Here is a 14046-nt window from a genome sequence, read left to right on the forward strand (position 1 = left end):
GTGCCGTCCGTAGCCGCGCGATGGCCGGGCCGCCCGCCCGCGGGACGGGGCAGCGGGAAAGCACCGAGCTCTGGGTGTTTAACGTGAGGCGGCGGCCGCTTTCCCGCGCAGCGCCTGGGCCCGGCCGGCGCCGCCGAGCCGACGGAGCGTTGCCGAGTTCGGCCGAACCGAGCCGAGCGGCGCCGAGCGCAGCGCCTGGCCCCGAGCTCCGCCGAACGACCGAGCTTTGCCGAATGCAGCCGAACGTTGCCGAACGTTGCCGAACGACCGAGGTTTGCCGAATTTTGCCGAGCCGAACGCTGCCGAACGACCGAGGTTTGCCGAATTCAGCCGAACCGAGCCGAGCCCCGCCGAACCACCCAGCCCCGCCGAGTTCAGCCGAACCGAGCCGAACGTTGCCGAACGACCGAGCCCCGCCGAGTTCAGCCGAACCGAGCCGAACGTTGCCGAATGACCGAGCCCTGCCGAATTTAGCCGAACCGAGCCGAGCCCCGCCGAACGACCGAGCCCCGCCGAGTTTTGCCGAGCTTCGCCGAATTCAGACGAACCGAGCCGAACGTTGCCGAACGACCGAGCCCCGCCGAGTTCAGCCGAACCGAGCCGAGCCCCGCCGAGTTCAGCCGAACTCAGCCGAATGTTGCCGAACGACCGAGGTTTGCCGAATTCAGCCGAACCGAGCCGAACGTTGCCGAACGACCGAGGTTTGCCGAATTTAGCCGAACCGAGCCGAGCCCCGCCGAACCACCGAGCCCTGCCGAATTTTACCGAACCGAGCCGAACGTTGCCGAACGACAGAGGTTTGCCGAATTTAGCCGAGCCGAGCCGAGCCCCGCCGAACCACCGAGGTTTGCCGAATTTAGCCGAACCGAGCCGAGCCCCGCCGAACGACAGAGCCCCGCCGAGTTCAGCCGAACCGAGCCGACCTCCACCGAACGGCCGAACCGAGCCGTGTTCAGCCCAACCGAGACGAACGCCGCCGAACGACCGAACCCCGCCGAGTTCAGCCCAACCGAGACGAGCTCCACCGAGCAGAACGAACGGGCCCGAGTTCAGCCTGGCCTCGCCGAACCGAGCCAAATCGAGCTGCGCCGAACCCAATCGCCTGCTCTCGTGACCATTAATTAGCGCGAGGGCAGTCACTGCCTAATGAACTCCTGCCCGACCCTGCAGTGCCGTCCGTAGCCGCGCGATGGCCGGGCCGCCCGCCCGCGGGACGGGGCAGCGGGAAAGCACCGAGCTCTGGGTGTTTAACGTGAGGCGGCAGCCGCTTTCCCGCGCAGCGCCTGGGCCCGGCCGGCGCCGCCGAGCCGACGGAGCGTTGCCGAGTTCGGCCGAACCGAGCCGAGCGGCGCCGAGCGCAGCGCCTGGCCCCGAGTTCAGCCAAACCGAGCCGAGCTTTGCCGAATTCAGCGGAACCGAGCCGAGCCCCGCCGAACGACCGAGCTTTGCCGAATGCAGCCGAACCGAGCCGAACGCTGCCGAACGACCGAGCTTTTCCGAATTTAGCCGAACCGAGCCGAACGTTGCCGAACAACCGAGCCCTGCCGAGTTCAGCCGAACCGAGCCGAACGTTGCCGAACGACCGAGCCCCGCCGAGTTCAGCCGAACCGAGCCGAACGTTGCCGAATGACCGAGCCCTGCCGAATTTAGCCGAACCGAGCCGAGCCCCGCCGAACGACCGAGCCCCGCCGAGTTTTGCCGAGCTTCGCCGAATTCAGACGAACCGAGCCGAACGTTGCCGAACGACCGAGCCCCGCCGAGTTCAGCCGAACCGAGCCGAGCCCCGCCGAGTTCAGCCGAACTCAGCCGAATGTTGCCGAACGACCGAGGTTTGCCGAATTCAGCCGAACCGAGCCGAACGTTGCCGAACGACCGAGGTTTGCCGAATTTAGCCGAACCGAGCCGAGCCCCGCCGAACCACCGAGCCCTGCCGAATTTTACCGAACCGAGCCGAACGTTGCCGAACGACAGAGGTTTGCCGAATTTAGCCGAGCCGAGCCGAGCCCCGCCGAACCACCGAGGTTTGCCGAATTTAGCCGAACCGAGCCGAGCCCCGCCGAACGACAGAGCCCCGCCGAGTTCAGCCGAACCGAGCCGACCTCCACCGAACGGCCGAACCGAGCCGTGTTCAGCCCAACCGAGACGAACGCCGCCGAACGACCGAACCCCGCCGAGTTCAGCCCAACCGAGACGAGCTCCACCGAGCAGAACGAACGGGCCCGAGTTCAGCCTGGCCTCGCCGAACCGAGCCAAATCGAGCTGCGCCGAACCCAATCGCCTGCTCTCGTGACCATTAATTAGCGCGAGGGCAGTCACTGCCTAATGAACTCCTGCCCGACCCTGCAGTGCCGTCCGTAGCCGCGCGATGGCCGGGCCGCCCGCCCGCGGGACGGGGCAGCGGGAAAGCACCGAGCTCTGGGTGTTTAACGTGAGGCGGCGGCCGCTTTCCCGCGCAGCGCCTGGGCCCGGCCGGCGCCGCCGAGCCGACGGAGCGTTGCCGAGTTCGGCCGAACCGAGCCGAGCGGCGCCGAGCGCAGCGCCTGGCCCCGAGTTCAGCCAAACCGAGCCGAGCTTTGCCGAATTCAGCGGAACCGAGCCGAGCCCCGCCGAACGACCGAGCTTTGCCGAATGCAGCCGAACCGAGCCGAACGTTGCCGAACGACCGAGCTTTTCCGAATTTAGCCGAACCGAGCCGAACGTTGCCGAACGACCGAGCCCTGCCGAATTTAGCCGAACCGAGCCGAGCCCCGCCGAACGACCGAGCCCCGCCGAGTTTTGCCGAGCTTCGCCGAATTCAGACGAACCGAGCCGAACGTTGCCGAACGACCGAGCCCCGCCGAGTTCAGCCGAACCGAGCCGAGCCCCGCCGAGTTCAGCCGAACTCAGCCGAATGTTGCCGAACGACCGAGGTTTGCCGAATCCAGCCGAACCGAGCCGAACGTTGCCGAACGACCGAGGTTTGCCGAATTTAGCCGAACCGAGCCGAGCCCCGCCGAACCACCGAGCCCTGCCGAATTTTACCGAACCGAGCCGAACGTTGCCGAACGACAGAGGTTTGCCGAATTTAGCCGAGCCGAGCCGAGCCCCGCCGAACCACCGAGGTTTGCCGAATTTAGCCGAACCGAGCCGAGCCCCGCCGAACGACAGAGCCCCGCCGAGTTCAGCCGAACCGAGCCGACCTCCACCGAACGGCCGAACCGAGCCGTGTTCAGCCCAACCGAGACGAACGCCGCCGAACGACCGAACCCCGCCGAGTTCAGCCCAACCGAGACGAGCTCCACCGAGCAGAACGAACGGGCCCGAGTTCAGCCTGGCCTCGCCGAACCGAGCCAAATCGAGCTGCGCCGAACCCAATCGCCTGCTCTCGTGACCATTAATTAGCGCGAGGGCAGTCACTGCCTAATGAACTCCTGCCCGACCCTGCAGTGCCGTCCGTAGCCGCGCGATGGCCGGGCCGCCCGCCCGCGGGACGGGGCAGCGGGAAAGCACCGAGCTCTGGGTGTTTAACGTGAGGCGGCAGCCGCTTTCCCGCGCAGCGCCTGGGCCCGGCCGGCGCCGCCGAGCCGACGGAGCGTTGCCGAGTTCGGCCGAACCGAGCCGAGCGGCGCCGAGCGCAGCGCCTGGCCCCGAGTTCAGCCAAACCGAGCCGAGCTTTGCCGAATTCAGCGGAACCGAGCCGAGCCCCGCCGAACGACCGAGCTTTGCCGAATGCAGACGAACCGAGCCGAACGTTGCCGAACGACCGAGCTTTTCCGAATTTAGCCGAACCGAGCCGAACGTTGCCGAACAACCGAGCCCTGCCGAGTTCAGCCGAACCGAGCCGAACGTTGCCGAACGACCGAGCCCCGCCGAGTTCAGCCGAACCGAGCCGAACGTTGCCGAATGACCGAGCCCTGCCGAATTTAGCCGAACCGAGCCGAGCCCCGCCGAACGACCGAGCCCCGCCGAGTTTTGCCGAGCTTCGCCGAATTCAGACGAACCGAGCCGAACGTTGCCGAACGACCGAGCCCCGCCGAGTTCAGCCGAACCGAGCCGAGCCCCGCCGAGTTCAGCCGAACTCAGCCGAATGTTGCCGAACGACCGAGGTTTGCCGAATTCAGCCGAACCGAGCCGAACGTTGCCGAACGACCGAGGTTTGCCGAATTTAGCCGAACCGAGCCGAGCCCCGCCGAACCACCGAGCCCTGCCGAATTTTACCGAACCGAGCCGAACGTTGCCGAACGACAGAGGTTTGCCGAATTTAGCCGAGCCGAGCCGAGCCCCGCCGAACCACCGAGGTTTGCCGAATTTAGCCGAACCGAGCCGAGCCCCGCCGAACGACAGAGCCCCGCCGAGTTCAGCCGAACCGAGCCGACCTCCACCGAACGGCCGAACCGAGCCGTGTTCAGCCCAACCGAGACGAACGCCGCCGAACGACCGAACCCCGCCGAGTTCAGCCCAACCGAGACGAGCTCCACCGAGCAGAACGAACGGGCCCGAGTTCAGCCTGGCCTCGCCGAACCGAGCCAAATCGAGCTGCGCCGAACCCAATCGCCTGCTCTCGTGACCATTAATTAGCGCGAGGGCAGTCACTGCCTAATGAACTCCTGCCCGACCCTGCAGTGCCGTCCGTAGCCGCGCGATGGCCGGGCCGCCCGCCCGCGGGACGGGGCAGCGGGAAAGCACCGAGCTCTGGGTGTTTAACGTGAGGCGGCAGCCGCTTTCCCGCGCAGCGCCTGGGCCCGGCCGGCGCCGCCGAGCCGACGGAGCGTTGCCGAGTTCGGCCGAACCGAGCCGAGCGGCGCCGAGCGCAGCGCCTGGCCCCGAGTTCAGCCAAACCGAGCCGAGCTTTGCCGAATTCAGCGGAACCGAGCCGAGCCCCGCCGAACGACCGAGCTTTGCCGAATGCAGCCGAACCGAGCCGAACGTTGCCGAACGACCGAGCTTTTCCGAATTTAGCCGAACCGAGCCGAACGTTGCCGAACGACCGAGCCCTGCCGAATTTAGCCGAACCGAGCCGAGCCCCGCCGAACGACCGAGCCCCGCCGAGTTTTGCCGAGCTTCGCCGAATTCAGACGAACCGAGCCGAACGTTGCCGAACGACCGAGCCCCGCCGAGTTCAGCCGAACCGAGCCGAGCCCCGCCGAGTTCAGCCGAACTCAGCCGAATGTTGCCGAACGACCGAGGTTTGCCGAGTTCAGCCGAACCGAGCCGAGCCCCGCCGAGTTTTGCCGAGCTTCGCCGAATTCAGACGAACCGAGCCGAACGTTGCCGAACGACCGAGCCCCGCCGAGTTCAGCCGAACCGAGCCGAGCCCCGCCGAGTTCAGCCGAACTCAGCCGAATGTTGCCGAACGACCGAGGTTTGCCGAGTTCAGCCGAACCGAGCCGAGCCCCGCCGAGTTTTGCCGAACCGAGCCGAATTTTGCCGAACGACCGAGCCCGGCCGAGGTCAGCCGAACCGAGCCGAGCCCCGCCGAACCACCGCGCCTCGCCGAGTTCAGCCGAACCGAGCCGAATGTTGCCGAACGACCGAGCCCCGCCGAGTTCAGCCGAACCCAGCCCAGCCCCGCCGAATTCGGCCCAACCGAGACGAGCTCCACCGAGCAGAACGAACGGGCCCGAGTTGAGCCTCGCCTCGCCGAACCGAGCCAAATCGAGCTGCGCCGAACCCAATCGCCTGCTCTCGTGACCATTAATTAGCGCGAGGGCAGTCACTGCCTAATGAACTCCTGCCCGACCCTGCAGTGCCGTCCGTAGCTGCGCGATGGCCGGGCCGCCCGCCCGCGGGACGGGGCAGCGGGAAAGCACCGAGCTCTGGGTGTTTAACGTGAGGCGGCGGCCGCTTTCCCGCGCAGCGCCTGGGCCCGGCCGGCGCCGCCGAGCCGACGGAGCGTTGCCGAGTTCGGCCGAACCGAGCCGAGCGGCGCCGAGCGCAGCGCCTGGCCCCGAGTTCAGCCAAACCGAGCCGAGCTTTGCCGAATTCAGCGGAACCGAGCCGAACGTTGCCGAACGACCGAGCCCAGCCGAATTCAGCCGAACCGAGCCGAACGTTGCCGAACCGAGCCGAGCATTTCCGAGCAGGCCGAGCGTTGCCGAGCGGTGCCGAATTAGGCCGAACTGATCCGAGCGCCACCGACCAGACCGAACGATCCCGAGTTCAGCCGAACCGAGCCGAGCTTCGCCAAGCCGACCGAGCGGCCCCGAGTTCAGCCGAACCGAAGTGTCTCGCCGAGCCGAGCCAAATCGAGCTCAGCCGAACCCAACCGCATGTTCTCGTGACCATTAATTAGCGCGAGTGCAGTCACTGCCTAATGAACTCCTGCGCAACTCTGCACTGCCGTCCTTAGCCGTGCTGAAAGGAATGAGAGGAGGTGTCTTTTCAAACAAGACAGTCATAAACCCAGATACCGATAGGTCAAAGAAGCAATGGGAGGAACCATAAATTCCATAGGAATTCCCCTAATGGACACAGACTATTGCTCACCCAAGGCCGTGCTAAATTCCTGGACTTAGCGAAAAAGGACAGAGACACAAGAAACAGAAGCGGGTGGGGGGTATGCACATTAGAAGGGGGTCTGTATTAGGCAATTCGGGAAGTCTGTACCTCTCAAGTACCTCTGCCCATGGGGAAGAGAAAGGGAAATGCGGCCGAGAAATTAGGATAAAAAAGGAAGCTGCGTCCTCCATCAGCTTGAGAAACCCCATAGGAAATGCCCCATGGCCTCTCCCTTTATTCGAATAAAGTTACAGAACTCCTCTGTCTCCTTTTTGGATATAAACCTCTGGTAGTTGTGGATTAATTTTCCTGACAGTGCGATGGCCGGGCCGCCCGCCCGCGGGACGGGGCAGCGGGAAAGCACCGAGCTCTGGATGTTTAACGTGAGGCGGCGGCCGCTTTCCCGCGCAGCGCCTGGGCCCGGCCGGCGCCGCCGAGCCGACCGAGCGTGGCCGAGTTCGGCCGAACCGAGCCGAATCTGGCCGGGTTCAGCTGAACCGAACCGAAGTCAGCCGAACCTAGACGAGCCCAGCCGAACCAAACCCAGATGGGCCGAACTCATGAGCTCAGACGAACCGAGCCGAGCCCAGCTGAGCCGGACCCAGCTGAACCCAGTCGAGCTCAGACGAGCCCAAACGAGCTCAGCTGAACACATTCCAGCCCAGACGAGCCGAGCCGAGCCCAGCCGAAGGGAGCCAAACCCAGCCGAGCCCAGCCGCACCACAGCAGCTGCGGCCTGCTCTGAGGGGCCGAAACGCGGCGCTTCTGTGCCGTGTCGGGACAGCGGTACCCTGCCAGGGGTTTGGGGCAGTGGCAGCGGCTGAGCGCACGAACTTTGCCGGTGCCGCCATTCTCGCCCCGGCGGCGGGGGTGGCGCTGGCATGGCGCTGGCGCGCGCGCGGAGCGGAGCGATCACGTGGTGCTCGCCATCCCTCCTCCCCAACCTCTCGCGTGGGCCGGGAGGAGGCCCGGGCGATCCCGGCGTGCACCGCGTTCCCCCCCCCGCCCGTCGCGCGGTCGGCCCGGGCCGCGCGCTGCCCGCGAGCCCCGCCATGGCCGCCGCCATCATGGCCGCGCCCTGAGGGCACCGACCGGCCCTGCCGCGCCGCCTGCCCGCCCCGCCCGCCGCCTTCCCGCCGCCTTCCCGCCGCCTCCCGCCGCCAGCGCCGACATGGAGGCCGTGAACGCCTTCAACCAAGAGGTGGGAGCCGGGGGGCGGGCGACGAAGCGCGGGCCGCGGCGGGGGGGGGACACACGGCGGCCGCCATCGCGTCTCCCCTCTCCCTGCGCTTCCGGCCGGGACTGCTCCCGCCGCCTGCGGCCTACGCGGAGAGCGCCCGGCCCGGGCTTGCCGCCGCCCGGAGAGCGGTACTCCAGGGGAAAATGGAGGCGAGCGGGGCCGGGCCGTTCAGCGGCCGCTCCGCGAGGCCCCGCGCGGGCCGGGTCGGGCCTGCGCGGGCGGGAGGCGTTGAAGGGTTCTTTGGGCCTCCCCGGCAGCCTCCGTTCTTTCGCTGCCCCCCTTGGTTTCCTCCTGGCGCCTCCGGAGAGCGGGATCCCGGAATCCTGGGCCGGATCCATGTTTCCAGGGGTTCCCAGCCGGGCTCGCTGTCACGCGGCGCCCCCGGCCGTGGGTGGTGTTGTTCGGGAGCTGGGGAAGCCGCGTTTCGGGACTTGCGTTTCCCGGCAGTGGCTTGGCGAGAGAGCCGCGGTGCGAGGCGGCGGCGCGGGCAGAGGCTGCAGAGGGAAGGAGAGCTGGGAGGGGGCTCATCCCTGGATGGGAACGGCGCCTGGGTTGGGACTCAGGGATCGATCCCAGTTCTGGGACGGGACAGGTTGGAAAGCGTTTACTCGCCTTTCGTACCACACAGAAGGTCCCTCCCTGTCTTCTTCTGATAGGGTTTGTTTTTTTGTTTGTTTTTTTGTTTTTTTTTTTTTTTTTAATTTTTTAGTGTGCTGAGAGGAGTTGGAAGCAAAGCGGACTGTGGTTGTTTTTTGCGTAATGTACAGCAAATCAATTCGGCTTCTGCTGTATAAAGGTTTTGACACGTGACTTCAATATGATTATTAATTACTGTTAGTTATATTTCTGCCTCAGTTGGGCAGTGTGGCTTTGCAGACCCTCCATGGACAGAAAGTCACTTAGAGCTGAGCCAGAGCCTGTTCCCAGATTCGTGTTGAAGGCTGGGTGGCTGTGCCTGCCTGTTGAACAGAAACAGGAGAAATGGCAGCTGCTCCGTGTGATGGACTCAGGCTGTGTAAGGTTCACTTTCTGCAGGGGCTTGTCATACATGCACCTGAGAATGCCCTTGTCCTTACCAAAACTGTGCAAGTACAAAGGGAAAAGTGAATAGCAGGCACTTCCTGTTAATGGTTCGTTTATTTGCCTGTGTTTTGGGGGTTTTGTGCAGCTCTGAACCAGTGGTATGGCAGGGTGCAAATCCACCTTCCCAAAAAAATTAAAACAGCACACGTGTGCCATTTTCAGTGTTGATGTAAAGAGGGAGCAACAATTTTCTTAATGACCTGCCTAAATATGAACCATGGTCCTGGCAGAGCATGGCTGCCTGACAAACCTGAGTGGTACAGGCAAGTGCCCAGTGCTTCTCAAACAAGAACCTCACTGCTTGTGCTGAATGGTGACTGCAGAGAAAAAGTGGTGTTTCTTGGGATCCCATGACTAATCCGTGTCTTGGAAACGGGCATGTTTTGATCCGTACCTCTTCCTCTCCCATGCAGGAATGGTGGGATGCTTTGCTTTGATGCAGTTAGAAATACTGGGTGAAATCCTGCTGTCTGGCTGCTGGAAGAGCAAAGCACTGGGTTTCAGTTGGATCTCAATTCTGGGGGAGAAAACTGTACTTGCTAAAATCGCTGTTCTGCAGTCCTTTGTATGCCTGAGTGCTTCTGTAGAGCTGCTGGTGTGCAAAGCAGCACATGAATAACTTCAGGGGCTGTTTGGTTCTTGCCCTGGTCCCTCTCAGGAGCTGTGTTTGTGGTGTTGTGCAGGACATAAAGTCCAGTTCTCACACCGATTCCTTCCCTCTTCCGCATGTGTTGCCTGGAGCTGCGCATGCAAAGCGGTGCAGGCTGAAATGCAGCGTGGGGAGGGTCAGATTTACAGGCAGGTATTGTTCATTTCTGGGCCTTCTCAGTGAGAGAGCAGTTGTACCAAAGGTCTGGGTGTTGTTCCCAGAGTGGTGGGGATTGCACAGGCTGCTCAGCCTGGGAGGGCTCATTTGTCTGTACAGCTCTGCGCTGTGAAGCCTTCAGAGGTGCCACTCCCAGGTCACTGAGGAGTTAATTCTTTTATTGGGAGGGAAGCAGCTTCAGTTGTGAAGATGGGGGCAGCCACAGAATACCCTAGAGGCCCGGGATTCCTGCACTTGCTTGCTGTACAATGCCACTGTAGCCAGGGAATTGCAGTTTTACCATGGCAGCTCCAGCTGCAGTTTGGTACTGCGCTTCCCACGTGTGCCAGAGGTGATTCCCTTCTGGCTTTGCTTCCCTGGAGGTGGCACCTGCCAGCTCTTTGCCACTCTCTCCATCAGGTGGTCCCATCATTTGGGGTTTTTTGGGTGGGTTTGGTGTTTGTGATTTCTCGCGTGATGGGAGACCCGAGTCCAAAGCATGGCTGTAAAACAGGTGTCCTCTAAGCTGTGGGGTTGGTGTCCCCTCTTGGACAGAAGGGCCTGGGGGGGGACAGAAGTGAGTTTGGCTCTGGGAAGGGGTGGGAACTCCTGGGTTGCGTAATTCCGTGGTGTTGGATTGTGGTGTCATTCCCAGTCATGTTCTTTGGACCTGCATTTTGAATGCAACTTTGCCAATAAATGTCCTCGTCCAAATGCTCGTGTTTCTCCAGGAGCAAGCAGGGGGTTTGTGTTGGCTGCTTTTTTTAAATCCAGCTGTAGTTTGAGCAGGTGCTGCCAGCTGAATAGGTGGGATTTGACCGGTCTGTAGTGTAGCGTGTTTTCTCTGAGGAGTTTACTTTCACGAGTGAGAATTCATGTGCTGTTAGGTTACAGTAATGGTACAGTATAAATAAGTCACAGAAGGTAACTGGGTGATGGGACAGATCTTTTAATGTTTTTAAGAAAACAAGCAAACATTTTTCTTAAAAAAAAAAAAATTTAGAAATCACACCTCCAAAACACAAGCAAACAAAAAACCCCCACCAAACCCACACATCTGCCATATAAATCCTTGGCATGTTTTAGTTTAGGGGATGGATGTCCTTTTCTTTCATCTGGAAAACTTGAGGCATAGTTTACTGGTTATAAAAGTTAAAAATAAAGATTTTTTTTTTCACAATCTTGCTGCTGGAAGTAGAATAAAGTCAACTTTCCTGTTTTGTAATCTTTTATTTGTATTGAGTAATGCGTATTATTCACTTAGTCCTGTGTCTCAGGTTGATAGTAGTTTATGTGTACTCCTGAAACAATTGATACCCCACCTAAACGTGCCTAGAGACAAACAGATGAGAGGTCCTGGGGGCTGTTTATTTAAAGCTGGAGCTTCACATTCCTTCTGTGCTGTTTGCCCATCCTCTGGGCAATGGACAGTTGGAGTTTGGATCCAGTGTGGCTGTTTTCTGGCAATGGCAAGATTTTATCTTGCCTGTTTTGTGACAACCTTCCCCTCCATCCTGAGGTGCTATAAATAGAGGTTAGCAGGATATCCTTCCCATTGGTTCTCCAGCAGTTACTGGAGCTCAGGATCTCCAACGAGTCTCCATGTGCAAGGAAAAGGAGCAAGGGTACAACTACCAGCATCTGGCTGGAGTCTCTTGCATCTGGCCTGAGCTTGTTTCCAGGACTACTGGGAGCTGTGACATTCTGGCAGAGATTCCTGGTAAGAGAAATAGTGAGACACACGGCTTTCCAGGAGATGTGCTGGACAAAAAAACCCTGCACTGATCCTGAAAGCTGACTTCCCAGAACACATGAGTAGAAAACAAAACTCTATTCTGTGCACTTGCATGATGTCATTTTCATATGAGTATCTTTTGTGAAGATGTTTCTCCCCAGTGATTCAGGATTTGTGAATGGTCTTTCTAGGCCACAGAAGTAGCTTAGTTGATGAAGTGCTATTGAGCTTCATTGCCTGGGGGTCATATCTGGTCAAATTCAAATCTCACTTCATTTTCCCAAGAATGCAGCCTGACAGCTATGGATGTTACGGTGATCTCTTACCTTCAGCAACACCTAATACTTGCTGTGCTTCACAGCTGGTGGTCAAGCATTTAAAACTTGCGTTGATCCTCTGAGATACGGCTTAGCAACAGATCCTTCTCCTTCCCTTAAGGAAGAACAGGGACCTGCAGAGGAAAGGAAGCAGTGACTTTTATAGGGGAAGGAAAATGTGTAGGGCTGACAGAATTCCTTTTAGCGATCTGGTCATGCATTAACAATAGAGGTGTTTTGTTAACAAAGCAGTGTAATATCTGTGCTTGTTGGTCATGGCTTCCATCGTCCCTTTGTTTCTGTACAGGAACAAGTAACTGCAGTTACGTCTGTAGGTCACTGGTGGTTGGCTGGGTCGGGTGGTTTCTAAATGCATGAATAAAATACATTCCAAAAGACAGTGATTGAATGTACGGAGTACTGACTGTGCACGGAGCTTGCTTTGGGAAGTGTTGTTGGACACCTAAGGCATGTTGGAATGGTTGAGGGCATGTTTGACTGCTCTGGAAATTGGAGAAGGGGAGGTTGAATGAGATGTCCTGACAATGACCTGGGTGCTTGATATCCACTAATCACTAACCACTGTCTGGTTCAGTAGCTCGTGCTCCTCTCTGTGCAGCTGCTGTGCTCTGGGGTATATTTAGTGAGTGTATAAAACGGGCCCATAGCTCTTTATTTGTAAATACAGACACCTTTTTATGGCAGAGACACTTGAGCAAGAGAGCAAAGCCAAGGAAGTCAGTTCAAGTCCTAAAAGGTATTTTCACTGTGTTATCTCACACATAAAACAGATAGACTTAAGATCATGCATCAAGCTTGGTAGATTTTAAAGTAGCAGTTCTCCCCTTTACTTCAAAACCCCCTGGTTCTCAGGGTTCCTTGTAAACTAAACCATCAAAGGGCATTAATTATAGAATGAGAGAAATTAATAATTTGCTGCTCAAAGGACCAAGAAGTAAAGGCCATCACCACCCTGTTCCTTGTGCCATTACCTGCTCCTCCTGCACCTCCCGGGGCTCCTGGGCTGGAACAGGGGCACAGTGGGAGCTGGAAGTCATCTGTGTTCACCCCTGCCACTCCTGTGTTCTCTGTGGAACTTCTATGCTTCGCACTGAGTTTACGTTTGGGGACAGTCACTCTGTGCTTGGTCTCCCTCTTGCTGTCCTGCCATGGGTTAATAAGTGGCTCGTCTTTGTTATTTAATAGCATTTATTAGCCTGAAATTGAGCAGGTGAATTTTCTGTCTTGCATCCCTGGCTTTATAAAAGATACTTTACTGTGTGCTTCTGTCCTGCTGGGAAAAGCACCCAGAAATACTCTTAAATTCTTATTTTGTGTTGTGGCTTGAGTGTAATGGGCTCTTGAATACCTTCACTTCTTTGGTATCAACATCCTGTAAACATGCAGTTAGGGTCAGTAAAAGCAGAAAGTCATTTCTAGCAGGTCAGAGCATTCCAGGGACGGGCTCCTGTTGTGAGGCAGGACTTTGGAAACCTCTCAAGGCGTAAATTTTCTTTGCCTTTTGTTACAGTCATCACTTTTTTTTGTAAATGGAGTGTAAGTTTTTTGTGTCCAAGTTGTTCCTTGAGCTGATCGTGGTGTCCTTTGAGTAACTGGATGTATTATTGTGAAATAGCCCTCTGAAAATAGGGGCTGGGTGGCTTTTTTTGTTTATTGGTTTGGGAAATGGGTGTGAAAGAAGATCCAAGTGTGATTGAATGAATGCAAGTGGAAGTACGCAGGTGTCTTCTGAGCAGCTCCCGCTTCCGACAGGGAGAAGCCACGAGGAACTAGGAAGGGAGCTAAATTTTAGCTGTACCCATCTCTAAAACATGGTGTTGACACATGTAACTGGTACCGAGAATTACATAAAAATTGGCTATAAATAGTCATTTGGTGTTCTAAGGTCTTAGGTAATTAAAAAAAAAGGAGTAAAGTTCCGAGGTAGAATTCCAAGAGATGGTGGCGGGGGTGAAAAGAGAGCAGATAGACAGATAGATACGCACACTCGTGGATACGTGCCTTCGTTCTCCCTGGCAGTTTATTTCTCCTTGGATTTTTATTTTTGCCATGTTTCCCCCAGTTGCAATGTCCTGCTTGGGATACTTTTAAGACACTTCTTTTTATTTTTTTTGCTGCACTTGTTTCTTGTTCCCTTGGGCCCTGCTCTGAGCTCTCCCAATTTCCTTGGGGTCTCTTCTTATGTCCCTGAAATACAAATGCCAAAGCGATGCTTTTATGCCAGCTCCTTTGTTCCTGTTCTATGGGACTGGATCCTTTCCTGGAGGACCACTTGCTTCTTCGTGTGTAAAGGAAGGGATATGGAGTGCCTGTCTTACTGCAGGCTCCTTTTCTTCCTTCTCCCTCTCAGTTTTTGAGCCTTCTGGTG

The 14046-nt window shown here is 58.2% G+C and overlaps 2 protein-coding genes and 1 long non-coding RNA gene across 6 annotated transcripts in view; all 3 read left to right on the forward strand.

Moving 5' to 3' along the window:
- The first annotated feature begins 369 nt into the window (after positions 1–369).
- On the forward strand, positions 370–2110 carry LOC116436932. Its single transcript, XR_004237098.1, has 3 exons — positions 370–845; positions 1830–1877; positions 1926–2110. It is a non-coding gene; the product is annotated as an uncharacterized LOC116436932 (long non-coding RNA).
- A 2333-nt stretch (positions 2111–4443) lies between these two features.
- LOC116436891 (uncharacterized protein DKFZp434B061-like) lies at positions 4444–6492 on the forward strand. Of its 2 annotated transcripts, none has more exons than XM_032094339.1 (3): positions 4444–5028; positions 5128–5380; positions 6005–6492. In XM_032094339.1, the coding sequence occupies exons 1-3, from the start codon at positions 4622–4624 to the stop codon at positions 6269–6271; spliced, it is 927 nt and encodes a 308-aa protein (XP_031950230.1). In that variant the 5' UTR covers positions 4444–4621; the 3' UTR covers positions 6272–6492. The 2 variants fall into 2 exon arrangements, with proteins under 2 accessions (XP_031950230.1, XP_031950221.1); XM_032094330.1 differs by having other exon boundaries at positions 4446–5028; positions 5128–5322; positions 5941–6492.
- A 1067-nt stretch (positions 6493–7559) lies between these two features.
- SCAF4 (SR-related CTD associated factor 4) overlaps positions 7560–14046 on the forward strand; it is a 31010-nt gene continuing 24523 nt past the window's right edge. For 2 of the 3 annotated variants that reach the window (XM_032094280.1, XM_032094295.1), the window contains exon 1: positions 7560–7678. In XM_032094280.1, the coding sequence (XP_031950171.1) occupies positions 7649–7678 (30 nt within the window). In that variant the 5' untranslated portion in view covers positions 7560–7648. Of the gene's footprint in view, positions 7679–8340; positions 11326–14046 lie in introns of those variants that run through there. The other variant, XM_032094287.1, reaches the window with a different exon arrangement.

This window comes from Corvus moneduloides, chromosome 2 (genome assembly GCF_009650955.1).
Source record: "Corvus moneduloides isolate bCorMon1 chromosome 2, bCorMon1.pri, whole genome shotgun sequence".
NCBI lineage: Eukaryota > Metazoa > Chordata > Aves > Passeriformes > Corvidae > Corvus > Corvus moneduloides.

Bases quoted from the DNA above. Each gene is read 5' to 3' on its own strand.
- LOC116436891 (XM_032094330.1), top strand. From the start codon at position 4,622: ATGGCCGGGCCGCCCGCCCGCGGGACGGGGCAGCGGGAAAGCACCGAG. The intron at 5,029-5,127 runs GTTTTGCCGAGC...AGCCCCGCCGAG, and splicing joins GAACGACCGAGCCCCGCCGA to TTCAGCCGAACTCAGCCGAA. The intron at 5,323-5,940 runs ATGTTGCCGAAC...GAGTTCAGCCAA, and splicing joins GTTCAGCCGAACTCAGCCGA to ACCGAGCCGAGCTTTGCCGA.